This window comes from Gobio gobio, assembly GCF_949357685.1.
Source record: "Gobio gobio genome assembly, chromosome: 13".
NCBI classification, from domain to species: domain Eukaryota; kingdom Metazoa; phylum Chordata; class Actinopteri; order Cypriniformes; family Gobionidae; genus Gobio; species Gobio gobio.
Window position 1 is genome coordinate 32322877 of NC_137106.1, and position 22326 is coordinate 32345202.

Genomic DNA, 22326 nt, shown 5'->3' on the forward strand with positions numbered 1-22326 from the left:
AATTTTACAACATATTACAAGCCCCACAGGCTCAAAATGAAATCCTTCCATTTAGGGATTTATATCAGACCTGAAAATCCACCACTAACAACTTCAGTGTCAATATTACAAATTCAGTCAATATAATGTATTTATAAATGTGTAAAATGACTAATATATACGTGGTATGTGCTCTTGCATTTAAAATGCAAAAAATATATACTGTAAGTGCATGATTTATTATTAAAAGAATAGGCAAATTCATAATTTGTTCACTGTGTTGGGAATATGTTTCTTCAACTGAATCTTTGGCAGTTCTTATCTTGAGTTTTAAAAAGTGCTGTTGACACTATTAAAGTGTGTTTTAACTAAAAGAGCCCTAAGTGATGTGTATATATATATATATATATATATATATATATATATATATATAAGCCTTAATTTTACTAAAAATACAACAAATTAAGGGGTGTATGTAATGCGATTGTAGCATGACAGCTTTAGAACATACCAAAAACCTTTGCTTATTTTATACAAACAGTTGTCTTTAAGATGCTTTTTCTTCATATAGTGTACGTACAAACATAAAAGGCCAAAAAGCATGTTCTTCTGAAGCATTATAAATAATCTATTATGTAAAAGTGGAGACTGATTAACCTTCAAACAAAAGAAGACAAAAAACTTTTTTGTGTGCAAACGTGAATGGAAATATTAAAGGCAACACAGCTGATCAATATGGCACATTTTCCAATCAGTTTTATTTACTCCTTAAACATTTGGGTCAAGGGTCCTGGTTCATGTTAAAGGGATAGTTCACTAAAAAAAGAAAAGAAAAAAGTCATAATTTACTCACCCTCATGTTCCAAACAAAACGAACACAAAAGGAAATGTTTATCAGAATGTCTATACTTTCATTTTTGGGCGAACTATTCCTTTATGCCAGGGAGCTGATCTATAAGAACATGATCTGAGCTGTAGGTGTGAGCATTCATTTTCTTGTATATTAATATTGCAGTCATTCATCTATGTTGAAGAGAAGTTTAGGAAGCATCCTTGAGTCAATCTGAGGCAAGACAAGAAGGCAGTACACGAAGAGCCAAGCAGCCAAGAGGATGTAGACAAGGTCGTACAAGGTTGTGTCATATGTGCTTTCTGGACTCACAGCAGTCTTGCTCTCCAAGCTGTAATAAAACAAGTGCACACATAGTATTAGAATTTCAGCCCCTACTATGATTTTTCAGATATTGCTTTTCATGTAGTGTGTAATATAGATGTTTGTGAATGTAAAAGGTCTGCAAGTTTCAAAAATTGAACGGAATGAAATGAGCCAAGAGTCATTGCTTAATACATGAACCTACATGGTTTATAACAAATTTGCATAATGATCTTCATTGGCTGCCTGTGAACAATGTCTACTTTGACCCGTCCTCAAACACTTTTGTTGCGGCTGAGACCTGGAAGTGTTTGGCTCGTGTTGTAGATTCTGACACGCTCTGTTTCTGTCAATTAGAGCAGAGTAGGCTTTCGGAAATGAGGGGCTTAGAGAGATTGAATCCTTTATCAAAACGTTTCAGACACTGTGAGAAAAAAAGGTGATGCTGCAATGTATATTATCAAATTTCAAATATCAAAATCTATTGTAGGAGACCTTAAGAAAAAATGATGAACCTTTAAAATAGCATAATAGGGGCACTTTAAATAAACTTAAATACCTATAAAATCTAGCCTAGACATTTAGACGCACACTAGCGGCAGCAAATGTAATTTGCAGCCAGGGTCGTCTAGCAACTCTCCGTTCGCTTGCGAGCGGGAAAAACCAAACTCTGGTCAGGCCAATCACATCGTGTATAGAGTCGGTGGGCGGGCTTAACATAATGACGGCAGAGTTGCGGCAATTCCGCGTGCTACTTGAAAACAAAGAAGCTTTGGCCGCGACTCTGGAAGACTTGGAGTTAAGCTTTTCTTTGAGAAAAGAACAAAGAACGGCACTGAAGTCATTCTTAAGAAAGGAAGATGTGTTCTGAGTTTTGCCGACCAGATACGGCGTAAGTTTAATCTATCAACTAGCTCCGCTTCACCTTCTTCGTTGCTCTGGTTGGTTGTAGCACTATCCTATTGCGTGCAGAGGGAATTTGAAAGACAACCGTTTACCCCGCCCCTCGGATTGAGCCCTGCCAATGGTGAGTTCCCAGACCCAACATCTTGATGTGGGTCTGGCTTGTCAGGCTATATGAAATCAGTTTTGTTTAGTCTGTTTCTGTTAGCTTTGATGCTAATCTATATGCTGGATTACTCCTAAAAGTTGACTAAATTAACCTTTTGCAGATATACACATTTAAAATGTACAGTCTTTTTCTTCCAAGAAAACGAACCAAAAATATTAATGAATCATCTTGCTCTGTGATTTAAATAAGAAACATGTCAACAATGGAAACAAATAATTGAAACAAGTGACTTTCATGGGGTGATGGAAAATGAAACTTAAAGGTGCTGTATGTAAGAATGACAGCTAAAGATTGAAATGGGTTCTGCAGTCCAAATTCAAAATATTGTTTGCCCCGCCCTCTCCTCCTCCTCAGACTCCATGGTCACCCAGGTTGCCAGTTTGAGGACACGTAACAGGAATGAGCACAATTTACAATGGAAGGCAAAGAGACATCAAGGCAAGTTGATGAGTTGATTTATCTCTGTTTTAATGTGCTTTTTTTATTTTTAGATGGATGCAGTGGCTTTTTAGGTTGGGTAGAATCTGAAGTATCTGACCCAGTTTGTTTGCTGGCTTCCATGGCAGCAATACGCTGTGTTTTCCACAAACTGGCAACCTGTGGTGTCGAAATACTATTGGGTAAACTGGAAACATGTTAAAATAACTAACTTCCGGTGGATAGCCGTGCGCAAGTCAACTTACGGCGAAAGATTAGGCTAACCCCTGACACGATGTACAGGAGCATCCCAAGCTTTGACGCCTCTCGTGGATAGGGCTGGGCAACAAACTCAAGCCCCTCTTCTCTTATATTGAAATCCTCTGCCATTTCTCTTAAAAACTTCTCGTTTTATACTTCTAATTCATGAACGGTGTTTTGTTTTGCTCTATCCTCTGTGCTTCCGCATTCGTCAATACACATGCGCCAAGGGTTACTCTTTCGCAGTAAACTGAGGTGTACGGCGGTACGCCAGAAGTTAGTTATTTTCGTCTATAAAGTTTTAAAGGTGCACTATGTAACTTTTCCGTCCACTAGAGGTCGCCTGTTCAAAACAAAGGCGTAGTTTGATGACGCCACGTTTGAGTGCAGAATCTTGGGACATGTGGTCTTCACCTCACAGCCGGTGGAAAAGAATCGGTATAGGACTCGGGCAGAAAACATGTTCATGGATGCGATTATTAACATTACTGTAGTATGAAGCGGAGCCGGACCGAGTGTTGTGGAGCTGAGCAAGGCCCCTGGAGCGATTGTTAATGAGAAGAGCGGCGGGACTTTTATTATGACACAGTCGCCGGCGCCACTTCCGGTTTTCCGTTCATGAGTATGAGGTAACGCAGCTCTGTTTATCATATTAGACACATCTGAGTGTGTTGAAAATGATGTTATGGCGTTACTCTGTGCGTTCACTCGGCAGCAGCTATGACACTTGTTCACACTGCAGTGAGAGCAAAGTGTTTCTGCAGAATAAAAGCGGAAAATGAGGGTAACGCAGATATGACGCCATCGACAGGCGACTCCCTCACACGTCCTGGTTACTTGGTTAAAATAATAATTTATCACGATTTACAAATAGTTAGAAACATTTGGGATATTGTAAGTACTCAAATGAACAAAATATATAACACTGGCCTAGTGGTTTTTGGATATTTTACTCAAAAAAAATTACATAGTGCACCTTTAAATATGGATATTTTTCTTACACTAATGTGTCACTTCACTTCAGAAGGCCTTTATGGGTAGATGCACTTTTATGGACTTCAAAAACGAATCAGCCATTCAATGCCATTATAAAGCTTGGAAGAGCCAGGTCTTTTTTAATATAACTCTGATTGTATTCGTCTGAAAGAAGAATGTCAAATACACCTAGGATGACTTGAGGGTGAGTAAATCATGGGCTAATAATTTTTTTGGGGGTGAACTAACCCTTGAAGTTCATCCCCGCAGGACTCCCATTGACAACATAAAACATCATTCATCCGAGAATTAAATATATCTTAGGGGCATAAACACAACCCATGCTACACCACTATACACTCCTATCACAGTTACAAAGACGACACCAAGTCTGAACAATACAAACACTACTGTTTTGTGGATGAGGCTCAAGGTCTAATAAAACAGGGATGGAAATGTTTGCCCGAGCAGGTTTTAATGCCTTTAAGTGTCATACTGGATCCAACACTACAATTGCTATATTGCATGAGGCAAGGGTGGAAATTGGGATTGACAGTTTATGCAAGTCAACTTAATATGTGTGCTATATCACACCACAGGCTGATTCACAGATACAAGTCTTTGTATTATTACAACATTTTATTTTGAAAATGACCAAAAATTTGGTACATCTAACCAGTCTTGGATAAATTCAATATGAATATATGGTTTCAGTTACCTTTTCTTTACGATGGTACTGTCCACTTTGCTGTAGTCTAAGGCCTTCCCATTTTGTCCCTATTAAAAAGAAAACAACAGTGGTGAAATAAAGAAGCGATGTCAATATATTTAGGACCAGAGAAAAGGCTATCGGCCCATATAAATGTTAATGTGGAACACAAATCTTACTGACCCAAACTTTTGAATGGTAGTGTATAACACTAATAACTCATTTGTATAACATATAATTAACAGGAACACTAACAAACCTTTGATTCACTGTTGTCAACCCTTCTTAAGTGTACAGTAGTCAAAGTTTGGCTTGCATCCGTCACCACTCCTTCCCTTTTAAGAGCATGACAAATTTGTTATGGTTGTTAAAACACACGTTTCATATACCTCACTGAACTCTAAGAAACCTTATATGGACCTAAGTTACAATTAAGTTCATTTATTCATGATAGACTGAAGAGAGTTGTAATGGATTTACAGTCACACAGCATGCTATGAGATCAAAATGTTTGCATCATTCATATAAAATGGATATGACCTGTTGACCAAAAGTCAACCAAAGTTTTCAAAGCTTAACATTAAGTACATTTAAGGCAATGTGCATTGGTTCTAAGAGGCTTATGAGGTCACGTCCTTCAGAAAACAGAACGTTCCCCTGTGGCATAGACTGTGTATCTGTAGCAATCTCTATTAATAGAGCCGTACCTCAGAGCCCCAGTGTTTTCTCTGGCATCAGCGCTGGTCAGGTCCTCATCTGTCTTAATGTGCTCACAATGCTCAGCTGGTGAATCAGGCTCCACCGCACCCCATTCTCCCGGGTGCCTGTCAAATGGGCTTTGTTCCTGGAGATGCAAAGATCCCGCTCTATCCTAGATGGACACATGCAGAATGGAGTGAATCTATAATGCAAGATTAAAGTTCAATATCCAGAATACAAACTCAAGCAATTTAATATCCACCGTGGTAATATTATCATCACTGTGATGACCATCCTTGCAACAAGTACACTGAAGGCCATAACAATAATACTAGGATACATTAAAAAGATCAAAAGTGATAGTAACGACAATTATAAATGTCACAAAAGATTTGTATTCCAAATAAAAACTTTCTAATCATTAATGAATAAAAATCTAATAATAATAAGAAATGTTTCTGAAGGATCACTGACACTGAAGACGGGAGTAATGATGCTGAAAATTCAGCTTTGCCATCAAAGTTTTAATACAAATAAATGTATTAAAATAATAAAAAAAAAAATTCATTTTAAAATTAAATGATACTGATATTTTACTATATTACTATTTTCTGTATTTTTGATCACATACATGCAGCCTTGGTGAGCATTCCTTCCAAACCCCTACCGACCCTTTTTGAATGGTATATATAAAATAATTTAGTCTGTGTGTGTGAATATGAACCACTCAACTACTATCGTTTTCCCTTTTGGCCTTTTTACCTCTCTTATTAAAAGGTCAAATGAAAAAAAGGGGCACGCATAGGACAATTACATGAACCCGATTCAAACTCACTGCCTCAATAAGAGCATATGCGGCTGCAAGAAAGCCAAAATACTTTTTATAGCTTATCTAATCGTTTCACGGAGAGTGGATGGCACTGCTACCAAACCCAACTCTACAGAGAGCTGATCCACTTACTGGTTATGTGAGGGAACTGACCTTGTCTTTCATAGTTCGTCTCAACTATCAATCTTTAATCGCTGATGGATGAATGCATGAATACAGTATTTCTTCTGGCTCTGAATACTTAGGCTATACTCGCAGGACGCGATAGCAACTGTAACAAATCATTAAAATGAGATCATTTTGAGTAATGCACTCGAGTGAACTACATTTGGAAAAGGAGGTCATGACCCTAAAACAGCTCATATGCTGATTCCTTCTGTTTGTAGGTCAGTCTGTGCATTAAACAGAGCCTTGTTTTCTAGACTAAAGGAAAGTGAGAACGAAAAATAACCTTTCTCGACTTAAAACCCTTGCCGTGGTCCTCTGAAGTGTCTTCGGTGTCCGTATCCGATTCAGTAAGTGAACGTTTAGGAGGTGCCGGCTGAAGCGGAGTCATGCTGAGAGACAGACGTAGTTCCACGGGACGTCTTTCAAAGTACCCACGGCTCACACCACCCGCCTCAGTTGGTGACTCAAAGCTGGAAACTTCTGGGCGCTGTCGCTGGGTTGATGTGGAGTCGTTTTCTACATCGTGGTTGGTGCCGTCAGAAAGAGGCTCCACAAAGGCTTCACTGACAGGCTTCAGAACGCCATAGTGAGAGTCCACTACTGATACAGGCCTGTTATCCTTGGCCCCTCCAGGCTCCGTATTGTCTGAAACCTGAGCTTGGCTTTCACCATTTGTATTGTGGGAAAACTCAGTCCTCCTTATGCCGTCTGACCCACTTTCCATGTTGCTCTTACCTATTATAAGTAGATCTTCATGAGTACATTTACTCTCTCTTGGCTCCTTCTTGAGATCACTTACAGTTCCATTTAATTCATTGTTCCGTTCCCTTGGATTGTCCTCAAAGTTTCCACCTGCTTTTGATTCACTGAAATGTCTCGAGTCTGAATTACAGCTCTTCTCAGTTGAGTTTAAGTGGGACAGACAATTGTCACCCTGTTCGCTTGATTCAGCAGAGCTCTTCGCAACTAGACATCCACACATACAACACACTTGCTCTTCATCAGGAACCTCGACTTCTGTTTGGCTCTGGTCTGAGATAGGTTTTTCCAGGTTGTCAAATATCACATCCTTTACCTTAATTTCCAAAACACCTACTTGTTCCCCATCATGGAGGTCACTACTATCTTTGTTGGTTTCAGAATTACCATTTTCAATATCATTTTTGCCTGGTTCCTCTGTTGGTTCTTCAACCAAATCAGTGCACAGTTTAATATCTTCCTCACTTCCTGATATAGAAACCCTCTCAAACTGCAAAACTGGGCATTCTGGCTCACTATCATAATCAATCACGAAAGGCTTCTCCTCAGGTCCATCTGTTACTCCGAGAGCATTCCCTTGCATGGCTTCTGTATTGGAAGACTCTACATTGTCCTGAAAAGATTCAGATTCCAGATTTTCACTGACTTCTTCATCAACGGTGGAAGTAAGTGGACTTTCATCCTCAGCTTGAGCCGGCATGGCTTCCTTGTTATCCTGAAAGTATCCTGAATCACTTTCCAAGCATGAAGGATCATCAGAAGATGGCTTGACTGGTTCCTGGTGCTCCAAAGGATTGGTTTCGGTTTGTTCTAAACATGCTGCATCTGATTTATTCCTCATGTTGTCGCAGGGCAAACTATTTGCAGATTGTTCTTCTTTCAGATCTAAGATGTATTTGTAAGCATTGTCCTCCTCAGATGGCGCAGTGGATTTGGCATGTAAACTATCCATGGAACCGAGGGAATAGTTGCCTTCATCTATAAAAAGCTCACGGTCCAAATTATTCTCTGGTGAAAATGGTGACCCTAAATCTGAGGTCACTTCAACAGTACCAGCTGTACTGCTCTCACTTATAGGATCCTCATTGATCCGGTGAGAGTTGGAAGTCTCGCTAAGTACTTCACTCCATGAGTCGGGCGAGTTGACAGCAGAATCTGAGAATGAAGGTTGCGGAGAGCTTGTGGTGGACACGTCTTTATTCAAGCCCAAGGGGTGATTAAGGGGCTTGTCGTTTGCAGGACTGGGACTTGAACCCGCTGATGACCCTTCACTGGTCCATGGTCTGTCCTCAGGGGTCTGTGATAGGACTGGAGAGGTTATCTGCTCACGATCTTCAGACACCGAGGAGATGAAGATCTTGGGTGGCGGCTGAACCAAGTCCCTCTTGACCATATAAGACTCCCGTTTTCTCTGAACTCCATTACGAACAGGTGGTTCGTTCATACGAGCACTGGCTTTACTTCTTTCCACAATATCTGACGTTTCATCCTGGAGAAAACAATAAAACAAAGCATATTTAGTTGAGATGTATGAGACTTATTGTATATTGATGCTGTAATTCATTGAAACGTTCCTACCTCCTCAATTCCAGGAAAGTGCTCCAAAAACTGGGACACATAGATCATTATGGACTGATCATCAGGTTGATTTAACATCACATCTGAGGAAAGACATGTTTAGTTCAACTGTGCTAATGTATTTCAATAGCTATATTAAAACAAATCAAAGCCATGACAAATGTCCTCAAGACCTCTGAAAGGTAGCTGAGATACATTGTGTTACATTAGTAATAAAGTGCTTCAGCCTCACTTAAAGGGTTTGTTCACCCAAAAATGAAAATTAGACCATGATTTACTCACCCTCAAGTCATCCTAGGTGTATATGACAAAAAACTGCCATTATAAAGCTTTGAAGAGCCAGGACATTTTCAATATAACTCTGATTGTATTCGTCTGAAAGAAGAATGTCATATACACCTAGGATGACTTGAGGGTGAGTAAATCATGGGCTAATTTTCATTTTTGGATGAACCAACCCTTTAATGTATGAACGTCTTTGCATTATGCTAAACCAAGTGCCATATATTTTACATTTACATTCATTCATTTAGCAGATGCTTTTATCCAAAGCAGCGTGCAAATGAATAACATAATAAAAACTTTACATTCACTTTACAGTCACATTATATATCTAAATATATTTCAATATATTAAATGTAAATATTTAAATATGTATAAATATGAAATATATAGAAATGTATAATGTATTATAAATAAGTAATTTTTAAATATATATAATTTTTATATAATATTTTTTAAAGGAATTAAATAAAAAAAAATGTATTCAGCAAGGATACATTAAATTGATCAAAAGTGACAGTAAAGACATTAATAATGTTACAAGATTCTGTTTCAAATGAAATAACTAATTTAACATTGAAAATAATAAATGTTTCATGAGCAACAACTCAGCATATATGAATGATTTCTGAAGGATCGTGTGACACTGAAGACTGGGGTAATGATGCTGAAAATTCAGCTTTTTTCAACATATAAAATATATTAAAATAAAACAGGAAACAGTTATTTTAAATTGTAATAATTTACTGTATTTTGATCGAATAAATGCAGCTTTTCAACAGTAATGTACATTTTTGGGGCCATCGTACATCAACCCACTCTTTAATATTTACCCTCAGGTTCTAGGAGTCTTGGGATGCCAAGACTGTAGTGTGCCGTTCTAAATGCTTCCTCAATGTTCTCTTTGGGCGTTCGGAGCAGAGCCCTCCTCATATCCACCAGACTGGGGTCAATGGACTTTATCACAGCAAGGAAAGCCAGACCACTTGTCCAGCTCTTTCCAAAGTCCTGTACAGCAACTCCATATCTGGAAGAAAATAGCAAGTAATGCTTTGAACCAACTGAACAGCTGGTTGGCATTCTAATTAAAAAAAATCCCAGGGGTCACTTCAATATCTCTTACTTTCTAGTGCGTCTCTGGACCCACTGCAAGAGGGTCTTGATTGCCTTCCCATGACCTCTTGGCGCAATGGTGGGCTTTCTCTCATCTGAGGGTGTGCTGGAGTGGGAAGTGTCAGAATCAGAGCTGGTGGGTATAGAGGACAGGCTGGAGGAGGAGGGGAACTGGCTCTTAATGTTCCCTGTGAGTTCCTTGATCTGTAATACAAACAGCTCATTACTGAACGAGTAGATGACAACCATTTGCTCAGTGTGGTGGCATTTCCTATCATGCTGCTCAGTAAACTCTTCAGTCCTATCTAAACACTTACTAAGTGATAAGAGAGTTGTCCTGTCTCAAAGACAAGATAAGATTAGTGCACATTTGGACCCTAATCCAACAAGAATCAGAAGGATATCATATGCAGTCATTGATCCGATTAAATCTCATCGTTTCCCACATCCACGTAAAGCCACATAGAAAAGACTCTTGAGTCACAAATAATCCACTGATTAACTATTTTCCCCAACTAAAATCACTCAAATGTGGACTAATCCAAACGTAAAAGCATAAAGATGTAGACATAAAAAAACACAAAGGGAGAAAACAAGATTATGCTACCTGGAAAAAGAGTATGATATTCCAGATAAGCCCAAGTACTATGGATGAATTGCCATCTGCAATATCCGTTGCGTCAATGCTGACTAATTTCACCTAAAACCAGACAGAGATTTATCACACTTACATTAAAAGCATTCAGCATTCATATTTGCTAGTTGTGAGGGTGTGTGACCTCAAACGATACTTACGTTTCTTTCTTCCAGAAATGTCAATACCTTGGCGATGTTATTGAGCCTAAAAATACGATGTGCGGATGGCTTAAACCCATGCAGCTGAAAGATCAAAGGACGGTGTTTTTTTTAGTCGTTCATGGGGACAGATGACGTAAAACGATTCAGAAAATTCACTGAAATGATTCTCACCAGTTTGCATCCTGAGAGTTCTTCAAGTAAAGCCATCAGAATCTTCCCGTCCTGGATATCACGAAACAGATCCCGCACCTCCAGACGAGGATTGCACTGCACAGCAAAAAATAACATGCAGTTCAGTAATTAAACAAATCAAAGGATTATATTTCTGTCATATTGTTTAATCTCATGTATCTTTCTTGTTGGGGTTTTGCCTAGATTTTGTGTTGTATTTTTTTTATGCTGTTGAATGTTTGAGAACAAAGGATACCAACACAGCAGTACAATGACAATAACGTCTTTTGAACCTTTGAATAAAATACAGATCTCATATAAGAAAAAAACTGCAGAGAAAAATATACATTTTTAAAATGAAATAATATGAAAACAAATTAAAATGTCAAATAACAATACAAATCTAAAATAATTTGCCATCCCAAACTAAATCAAATGGTGACAATTGCTGAAATCTTTTGCATCTCAGATTTTTCTCTTGGGAAAAAGGCCCCTGTAATCTCAAACTGCACTAAGATTTCCAAAGATACCACAGATTGCAAAATACTCCTCCATTTTTTCAATTAAATTGCATGTCGATTATAATCCACATTGTTTTTATAGTTCTAATTATATGTGACAACTAGTGCTGTCAATCAACAAAATTGTTTTGTAATTAATCCCGATTAATCACACCTACAGTAACATTAAAGTTTTTTAATGTTGTAATACTTAACATTTAATCAAAAAAATAATGTAGAAACAACATAAAGACAGTATATTTAAAATATGTTTAATAGCATCATTTTACTAAGCACTATGAATGAGGGCCAGGCCAGTATCACTGATACCAGTACTGATGTCTCTATTTACATTGATTTCTTTTTCTCAATTTTAGCCATTAATTATAGCCATTCAACATTACAGTAGACTTTGAAAGCTATCGATTTTACCATTTCATAGGCTTTAAAAAAGGAGAGCGAACATCTAATGAAACATTTAATTTAAGTGAACTTAAAAAAAACCCCACATAATCCCATTGAAATAAATGTCACATTTAGCTGTTCTTTTACTGTTAGTGTTCATCACTGAGGTTTTTTCCAGACGGGAAGGTTCAGATTTTTACCTGCCCTGCTGAAAAGCTAAAAAAGTTATTGTTTTCGTTGCTTTTGACCCATGTAACCTTGTCAACAGGGCTTTAAGATTTTCAGCTAGCTCTAACAGGTAGGCACAGAAACTGAATAGAGTTATCAAACACTTCAGAGTCTTCACTGCATAAATGATAAATTAAATAGAAGAATCCTTATTAAAGCTATAACCATTATTCAGTGAAGTGAGTGATTTTCTCTTTGTCTTTTGTTCTTTGATTAACACTGATCATAGTCACTTTAAGACCGGACACACATGACCCGGATCTGACCACGTCCTATTTTCTCACAACACTTTGAGTTCATTTAACACTTTTAACTAAGTTAAGACAAATCTGTGCTTACGAGGACAAAACGGGAATTTTGTCATAATTTTTTTGTGTGTTTTTGTCTGTTCAAGAGCGAAAGAGAACAGTTCTGCTGTGCTCTCTGAGCACACGTTCCGGGTGTCTGTTCACAGAGAGCCGCTTCACATAGAGCGTGCTAGCAAAGATTTGAGTTCTTTTTTGCATTTTATCGTGTTTGAATTAGGGCTGTCAAAAGATTAATCGCGATTAATCGCATCCAAAATAAAAGTTTGTGTTTACATAATATATGTGTGTGTACTCTGTTAATTATTATTTATATATAAATACACACACAAGCATGTATATATTTAAGAAAAAAATATTATTTTTATATATAAAACATTTATATATATTATATATTATATAAATGTATATACAGTATATACATGCAAATATGTCTTAAATATATACATGAATGTGTGTGTATTTATATATAAATAATAATTAACAGAGTACACACACATATATTATGTAAACACAAACTTTTATTTTGGATGCGATTAATCGCGATTAATCTTTTGGCAGCCCTAGTTTGAATGGTTTAATAGCACTTGAAAGAATGATGGCGTGATCATATACTGTAGTGCAAAAAAACTGATGCTGTGTTAATTGCATTAAATATTGGAGAAAAATGTTTTAATAATTGAACGCGTTAACGCACATTTGATAACTCTTTATGAACTTTAGCAACTTTTTGAAGCCTCAAAGTGGTAGTTGCTCATTGGAGGGACAGAAATCTCTCAGATTTCATAAAAAATGTGTGTTTAGAAGATGAACGAAAGTCTTATGAGTTTGGAGTAGGGATGCACCGCAATTAATATTCTGGGCCGAAACCAAAAATTCTGGATTTACTTGGCCGAAAACCGAAAATGACTTAAAAAAAAAAAAAAGATGATTAATTTCTTATTTTTAATTAGTTTTTTGTATAATTGTATTATTATTAGACTTTTTAATTTAATTCAATAAAATGAATGTGAATTAAAAAAAAATACAGGCCAATAAAAACCACAATTTTATTTAAATTAACACAAAAATTGGACAGAAAATAGGCCTATATTAAAATAATATTAAATCTTAGATATCAATATCAAAATAATAATATTCATTCAGATCGATGCAATAGAATTCATGAGAATGCAACAGAATCAGGTGAGAGGAGGAGCTGATCTCTCTGCCTTTTTAGTCTTTCAGCGAAAGCGAAACGAAAATGCCATTTTCTGCCAAAAATTTCCGGTGGCCGAAATTTCGGTGCATCCCTAATTTGGAGCGACATGAGGGTGTGTAAATAATGACAGCATTTTTCATTTTTGTGTGAAATAACCCTTTAAGTTTACTCTTGATTAATTTCACTGAATCTGAAATGACAAAAAAGCTAACATGTAGGAGGAGAATCCCACTCTTCTTCAGCAATAACATTTCTCAGAAGATTAAAAGGGATATGATGGGACAACAGTGGAAACTGGAGGGTTAAAGGTGAAATTTTCCACCAAAACAGAGCAGACAAAGTGTAATTGTCCAATGGTGGGTCGAAGTTTTGAGAAGAAGCCAAACTCGGGGTCACGGCATAGAGCGACATTGTGTATGAAAACAAAGGATTCATCGCTGAGTGTTTGCAGTCAGTATTATGAGGCTCTGTAGAATGGCAGAGTTACAATCTATAAGCTGTCTACAACACAAGAAGAGCAGCGGAGGACTGCCAGAGAAAACAAAAGAGCAGGCTTAAACGAGTTGTGTTCAATGACTAATGCCTCATGCAAATGTATGTGTGTGTGTGTGTGTGTGTGTGTGTGTGTGTTTTGTGTCCGTCTCGCCATTTCTTGTAGGGAAAATATGATAGTGAAAGTGGGAGAAGGGAGCCTCAGAGAGTAGAAAATCAAAACATGAAAAAATATAAATATTAAAATAATACATAATATTACTAATAAAGTAAATTATTTCTTTAATAAAATTTGTAGGGCTGTAATCTCCCAGTCGATTAGTCGATTATTGGTCGATACGTTCTGGCTCGACCAAATTTTTGATTGGTCGATTTTTTTCAGCGTTCATTTCATTAGTTTTTGCCGCGTTCATTTCATCAGTTTTGCTGCGCCGCGTTCATTTAATCAGGTGGAAAGCACTAATTGGTAATGGGGGTGTTTTCAGAGCACCCCTGTTTCACAGGTATCAGTCTGCCTTCAGAACACCCCCATTGTTTTCACTTCTTTTGGATTGGCCCAACCAACTGGCGAAGAGAAGTCTCTCGCCGGTCCTTTGTTTTTCATTACCGCTGGCTCAAACGCACACCCATAGCGGTAAACTTGAGGAACGCCCATCAACATACACATGAGGGGAAGCGTCACAACACCATGCTTCAGTCGTGCCGCAAAAGTGGATCTGTACTGTCCGTTTTGCCGCGTTCATTTCATCAGTTTTGCCGCGCCGCGTTCATTTCAACAGGTGGAAAACACTAATTGCTAATGGGGGTGTTTTCAGAGCACCCCTGTTTCACAGGTATGAGTCTGCCTTCAGAACACCCCCATTGTTTTCACTTTTGGATTAGCCCAACCCACTGGAGAAGAGAGACAGATTGAAGAAGGCTAGTTTTCTGTAACTTATATTATTTATTTAATTGTGAGAGCGTTTTTTCTGCTCTTGATCTGGCTTGTTTAATAAATATTCCTTTTTTATTAAAGTGGACGTGCCTTTTGTGTTTAAGAGTAAAAGCTTTAAGTTAATAGTCTCTTCGTGTCTCAGCCGCGAAGCTGAGCTCCTAACGTTCGAGCTGCACAGAGCGGCTGAAATTATACTGTCTGTCAGTTATTATAATACATATGACAAAAACAATTGTCTAAATTATGTTGCATATTCCTCAAAAGTTCTTGTGATGATATCTAGTTGACAATAGTACTATATTTTGGGAAGTCATAGGCTATGATATTGCACAGGTGCACTTGATGCGACGCTGTCAGAGCCGACAGACTCGTGTGTCAGACTCATTTCAGTGCAAAATAATCAGCTCAAAAACGATTTAATATACTGCAAATAGCCTACTAGTTTTTTATGTTTATTTATAATTAATTTATGCAGACAACAAGGCTACCAAGTACTGCGCACAGTGCGCAGCTAATTAATTAAACTTTTTTTTTCCTAACGTCATTTTTAGTCGATTTTTAGTCGAAAATTTCAGGGCTTCAGTCGACCAAGATTTTCTTTGGTTGATTACAGCCCTAAAAATTTGAGCAAAATGCAGTTTCTAAACCGTTATTGGCACATGGGAAAATAGTACAATTATATCAATACTTCCCCCCAAAAAAACATTTCCTCAGCCCTGATATGCTTCCTACAATTTAGGTTAATGTTTCTACCTCATGCATAATTAATGCTGCTAAGAAATTACAATTTCAATTTCCTTCATTAATAATTCAGCAGAGAGAAGGAGGTATACATTTCCTGTCTGTAGTAGGCTACATGTTACCACCAGAAAGATTCCCCGATCTGTGCATATCTGAAGAAGTCTATAAACTCCATCTACTGGGTTATCCAAATATATTCTTACTGACCTTCTCTAGATGTAGATTCATCCATCTGGTGAATGTCCTTTTCTGCACCACCTCCCTCTCAACTGGAAGAGAAACAAAAACAACAACGTCACGTCAACGGAGGTAAATGATGCACGGAGATGAAACGGCAACGGCAAGAAGTTGCTTCATCTAAAACAGCAGCTCCATGTCATTAATCACATGTGGCCTGAAGCAATTGCTCACTTGTGAGCACGCCATGGCAACAAAGGTCAAACAGCACACAATCATTACAGTCAGTGCCCGTAAACGGCAAATCTCCACTGAGCTGTTTTATTTAATGAGCAGCCAATGGCAACTTTGCTTGTCTTTATGTTATTACGCTAAGAATGCACACACACTTATCGAAACATCATAAAAACCTAAATGTTTTCCACTTTGCTGTAAGTGTAGTGCTGACATGAAAAATAAACATTAAAATGCAATGAGCGAAGCAAAACTATGCTTTTAAAATTGCTCTTGAGCAATGCTTTATAAGGCTGCTGTCTCTAGCAAATATATCATTCATTGCTTCGCAAATCAGTGCAATCAGAGTGTATTTATATGTAGTTTCACACACTGATTATACTTAATATGCTCAAAACGTCATGAAAATGCCATTCTTTTTTTGTGTGTGTGATAAAGATCATAAACTATTTATGCAAAATCCAGATTGACACATCTACATCTTTGCCTTTCACCCCAATTACGCTTTGCATGTAAACTGCTTTATTCATTCTTGTGTGTTACGCAGCACGTTTGAGCTTCTGAAAGAGCCAATGGGGTTCATTATTGTGTTACGCAGCACGTTTGAGCGTCTGCAAGAACCAATGGGGTTAATTCTCGTGTTACGCAGCATGTTTGAGCATCCGCAAGAACCAATGAGGTTCATTCTCGTGTTACGCAGCACGTTTGAGCTTCTGAAAGAGCCAATGAGGTTCATTCTTGTTACGCAGCACGTTTGAGCTTCAGCAAGAACCAATGAGGTTCATTCTCGTGTTACGCAGCACATTTGAGCTTCTGAAAGAGCCAATGGGGTTCATTCTTGTGTTACGCAGCACGTTTGAGCTTCAGCAAGAACCAATGAGGTTCATTCTCGTGTTACGCTGCACGTTTGAGCTTCTGAAAGAGCCAATGAGGTTCATTCTTGTGTTACGCGGCACGTTTGAGCCTCCGCCCGAACTAATGGGGTTCATTCTTGTGTTACGCAGCACGTTTGAGCTTTTTGCAAGAAACAACGAGGTTCATTCTCGTGTTACGCAGCACATTTGAGCTTCTGAAAGAGCCAATGGGGTTCATTCTCGTGTTACGCAGCACGTTTGAGCTTCAGCAAGAACCAATGGGGTTCATTCTCGTGTTATGGAGCACATTTGAGCTTCAGCAAGAACCAATGAGGTATATTCAAGTGTGTTATGCAGCACGTTTGAGCTTCTGAAATAACTAATGGGGTTCTTTCTTGTGTTACGCTGCACGTTTGAGCTTCTGAAAGAACCAATGAGGTTCATTCTCATGCGTTACACAACACGTTTGCACTTCCGCGAAATCCAATGAGGTTCATTCTTGTGTGTTACACAACACGTTTGAGCTTCCGCGAGATCCAATGAGGTTCATTCTCATGTTACGCAGCACGTTTGAGCTTCTGAAAGAGCCAATGAGGTTCATTCTTGTTACGCAGCACGTTTGAGCTTCAGCAAGAACCAAGGGGGTTCATTCTTGTGTTACGCAGCACATTTGAGCTTCAGCAAGAACCAATGAGGTTCATTCTCATGTGTTACACAACACGTTTGCACTTCCGCGAAATCCAATGAGGTTCATTCTTGTGTGTTACAAGACACGTTTGAGCTTCCGCGAGATCCAATGAGGTTCATTCTCATGTTACGCAGCACGTTTGAGCTTCTGCAAGAACCAAGGGGGTTCATTCTTGTGTTACGCAGCACGTTTGAGCTTCAGCAAGAACCAATGAGGTTCATTCTCGTGTTACGCAGCACATTTGAGCTTCTGAAAGAGCCAATGAGGTTCATTCTTGTGTTACGCGGCACGTTTGAGCCTCCGCCCGAACTAATGGGGTTCATTCTTGTGTTACGCAGCACGTTTGAGCTTTTTGCAAGAACCAACGAGGTTTATTCTCGTGTTAAGCAGCACGTTTGAGCTTCTGCAAGAACCAAGGGGGTTTAATACTCATTTTACGCAGCACATTTGAGCTTCTGAAAGAGCCAATGGGGTTCATTCTCGTGTTATGGAGCACATTTGAGCTTCAGCAAGAACCAATGAGGTACATTCAAGTGTGTTATGCAGCACGTTTGAGCTTCTGAAAGAACTAATGGGGTTCTTTCTTGTGTTACGCAGCACGTTTGAGCTTCTGAAAGAACCAATGAGGTTCATTCTCATGTGTTACACAACACGTTTGCACTTCCGCGAAATCCAATGAGGTTCATTCTTGTGTGTTACAAGACACGTTTGAGCTTCCGCGAGATCCAATGAGGTTCATTCTCATGTTACGCAGCACGTTTGAGCTTCTGCAAGAACCAATTAGGTTCATTCTTGTGTGTTACACAACACGTTTGCGCTTCCGCGAGATCCAATGAGGTTCATTCTTGTGTGTTACACAACACGTTTGCGCTTCCGCGAGATCCAATGAGGTTCATTCTTGTGTGTTACAAGACACGTTTGAGCTTCTGCAAGAACCAATTAGGTTCATTCTCATGTGTTACACAACACGTTTGCGCTTCCGCGAGATCCAATGAGGTTCATTCTTGTGTGTTACAAGACACGTTTGCGCTTCTGCAAGAACCAATGAGGTTCATTCTCGTGTTACGCAGCACAGTTGAGCTCCCATGAGAACCAATGAGGTTCATTCTCGTGTTACGCAGCACGTTTGAGCTTCCGCAAGAACCAATGAGGTTCCATCTCGTGTTATGCAGCACATTTGAGCTTCCGCGAGAACCAATGAGATTCATTCTCATGTGTTACACAACACATTTGAGCTCCCAAGAGAACCAATGAGGTTCATTCTCATGAGTTACACAACACGTTCGAGCTTCCGCAAGAACCAATGGGGTTCATTCTCGTGTTACGCAGCACATTTGAGCTCCCACGAGAACCAATGATGTTCATTCTCGTGTTACCCAGCACGTTTGAGCTTCTGCAAGAACCAATGAGGTTCATTCTCATGTGTTACGCTGCAAATTAGAGATTCTGCAAGAACCAATGAGTTTTATTCTCATGTGTTAGCCAGCAAGTTTGAGGTTCTGCAAGAACCAATGAGGTTTGATCTTGCATGTCAAGCAAGTACAGTTGAGCTTCTGTTTATGTTCACTGATTAATGTTTATATGTGAATAAAAGCCTAAATTCAATCTCTTTAACATCTAAAGCTATTCAATTTCTTTCACTTACCAACAAATATTTGAAGCTTTTTAGCATTTACAAAACAAAATGAAGAGCGAAGATTTAGTTCTATAACTGATGCTTTGTCTATATTTTATCCTTCTTATGTTGCCACAGAGAATGGTGGACTTATTACACAAGTCACATAAACCAGGTGAGTGGCATTTTCTGTCAGGCTTTATCATTATTCTTCATCAACAGTACAAATATTTTTTCAAAATAAATCACATCTGACTTACATTATGACCAATAACAAAAAATGTAGATATGGTACTACCAAGTGGTGACTCTTTTACTTCATGTTTGGTAGAAAAGGTCAGATGTTTATTTGGACCTTGTGCACGCTTTGAAATAAAAGACATCTGGCCTAGAGAGATGGTGGTGGTTGGGGAGCCTCCCATGAGACTGTGCTTGATTACATGATCCGTCAGGCAGAGCGTCTACACAGTCTACCTCATGATGAATAGTTTCTTCTCAAGTTTTCTTTTCCTCTGCCGGTGGCTCATTTGGATTTTATAAGGTGTACAGTACACACACAAGGAATGGGAAGGTCCTGATGGGGATATCACTGGAAGCATGGCTTTCCTTATTCATATTTAGCGCCAAAACATAAAAAGGCTTTTTGCTGGAATCAATAACTGTGGTCCAAATGCCATGATGGAATAATGACCCAACAGTCTGACAGGAAGTCTAGGCATGTCGCCACATACACAGAACTCAACAGCACAATAGTGCACATTCAGAGAGTGGCCAAGTTAAAACCATTTTTGTGACAACACATTTAATAAGACCATAGATGCTTCACAGTAGAGCGCTTTCTTAATAAAAAATATTTTTGCAGATAATTCCTCATTCAATGTCAGGGTAATGTGTCTCCTTGAGTTCAGCAAGTGCTAAATTATGTCACCTAAAACACATTACGTTTTCCATGTGACTTCATATTCTTTAATTCAAATATATAGGCTATTAATTAAAAACACCCCCATGTTCAAATATGCAATACAAAGTTTAATGAAACAAAAGAACTAGTTGCTTCTTGAAACTATGGCTTCCAAGAACTAGTTCTTTCTGGTCAGTCCAAATAAACAGTTAATCCTTGCAAAGGATTCTGGTTACAAATGGCTGCTGTTGCATTACCAAGCCCAGTATGACATGCTGGGGGTTGGTTAAGTTTCTACAGTGCTTTAGATGTTTTGTCTAGTCTAAAGATAAAGAACGTCTGTTCACACTAAAATAAGCTATTTTTAATTGTTGGTCTGTGTACATACATATGCATCATCCAACTATCTTTTAATTTATATTTTATTTATGTGCAACATGATGAGTCAATAATTAATAAATGGCTAATATTTGAATCCTAAAAAAATTAAACACTCCAAAACTTAAAATCAGTAACACTTTACAATAAGGTTTAATTAGTTAATGTATTAACTAACATGAACTAACAATGAGCAATACATTTGTTACAGTATTTAATTCATCTTTATTAATGTCAGTTAAAGAGCACCTATCATGGCATTTAAAATGTTCCAAATATTGTTTTAGAAGTCCCCAACAACAGTTTTGCATGCATGCAATGACAAAAAAGACTTTAGTTTTCTTATAATATGCATTTATTTTTACCTGTTTTGACAGCGATTCTCAAATGATTCCTTTAGTGATTCACTTTTCAAAACCCCGCCTTTACGTGACGCTAATCTGCGGTGATTGGTCAGATGACCCAGTCAGTTGTGATTGGTATAGTCTGTGCAGATATTTTCGGAAACGGAACGCCCATCAAAGTCTTATAATGACAGTAATTTGTTAATATGTGTCAGGAGTTATGAATATGAAAACCGCGTCGGTACTGTTTGATTGTAATATGAGCCTCAGCTGATCTCATTCATAAAAAAACTCCTCAGGAAGACTCGCGACAAATCAACATCCCTCAGGGCTTTTAGTTCAAAAGTGTGCAGATGAGGAGACATATTGATAGATTCTCATATGTCTGTGTCAAATTTCTAAACAGAGGAGTATTTTTTATTCAATACTTCCTCAAAATGGGCAGAAATAGCCTAATCATGAGCGATTGAGTCTCTTGTGTGTTGTTTTCAATTCATACTGGCAGCCGGAGGGCGCTCTGTGCACATGTAATCCATATATGGTACAGATAGACGAAGAAGATACCATGTGCCATAATAAAAGTCCATAATAAAAGCTTCCTGAGATCGCGAAACATACATTTGACGACTAATAATAAACACTCAATCGCGACGATGTATGGTTTGTCTTCAAGCCACCTAGTCTTCAAATGCTCATCCTTGGGCAGATGAAAAAAGTTTGCTTTTGAGTCGCACTTCAGAACACAGCGTCTCGTGGCCATGATGTTTTCTAGTTTTCACTGCCGTCTTGGAGCGCAATAAGTGGGCGTATCGTATTCAAATAACTTGACAAGTTGACGTCAACTAGTCAGAGAAAAAGCTTCGGTCTTCTAATGATTCTTAAAAATGACTCCGAGTCGACTCTTACTTTTGAAAGAAAATAACTATATATACGGTGCACTGTCATATTTCAAGCTATCACAGGATGTTTTTGTTCACTTAGATCTATGTTACACACTACATGAAAGGTAAATTTCAAAATTCCATGATAGGTGCTCTTTAATAAAAATCCAGCTGTTCTTTTTTTTTCATTTAGTTCACAGTACATAACTAATGTTAACAAATACAACATTTGATTGTAATAATGAATTAGTAAATGTTCAAATGAACATTAACTAAGATTAATACATGCTGTAGAAGTATTTTTAATTCTTAGTTCATGTTAACTAAAGTATTTAACTAATGTTAATGAAACCTTGTAAAATGTTACCTTTAAATCAATTGTGTAAAAAGTGCAAAAGTGATACAATTAAATATAGGCATGATAATATAATGTGCGAGAAACTGATTCATTTTGAAATTAAGTAAATATATCATTAAGCAGTGTT

The 22326-nt window shown here is 38.0% G+C and overlaps 1 protein-coding gene across 1 annotated transcript in view; it reads right to left on the reverse strand.

Annotated features, from left to right (window-relative positions):
• Positions 1-667: 667 nt before the first annotated feature.
• Positions 668-22326, reverse strand: part of clmna (calmin a) — a 41104-nt gene continuing 19445 nt past the window's right edge. The window contains exons 2-13 of the mRNA XM_079832622.1: positions 15977-16038; positions 10964-11059; positions 10790-10873; positions 10602-10694; positions 10005-10198; positions 9715-9908; positions 8600-8682; positions 6546-8510; positions 5274-5437; positions 4826-4901; positions 4576-4634; positions 668-1160 (exon numbers count right to left, since the gene is read on the reverse strand). Coding sequence (XP_079688748.1) covers positions 995-1160; positions 4576-4634; positions 4826-4901; positions 5274-5437; positions 6546-8510; positions 8600-8682; positions 9715-9908; positions 10005-10198; positions 10602-10694; positions 10790-10873; positions 10964-11059; positions 15977-16038 — 3236 coding nt within the window. The 3' untranslated portion in view covers positions 668-994. The remainder of the gene's footprint in view (positions 1161-4575; positions 4635-4825; positions 4902-5273; positions 5438-6545; positions 8511-8599; positions 8683-9714; positions 9909-10004; positions 10199-10601; positions 10695-10789; positions 10874-10963; positions 11060-15976; positions 16039-22326) is intronic.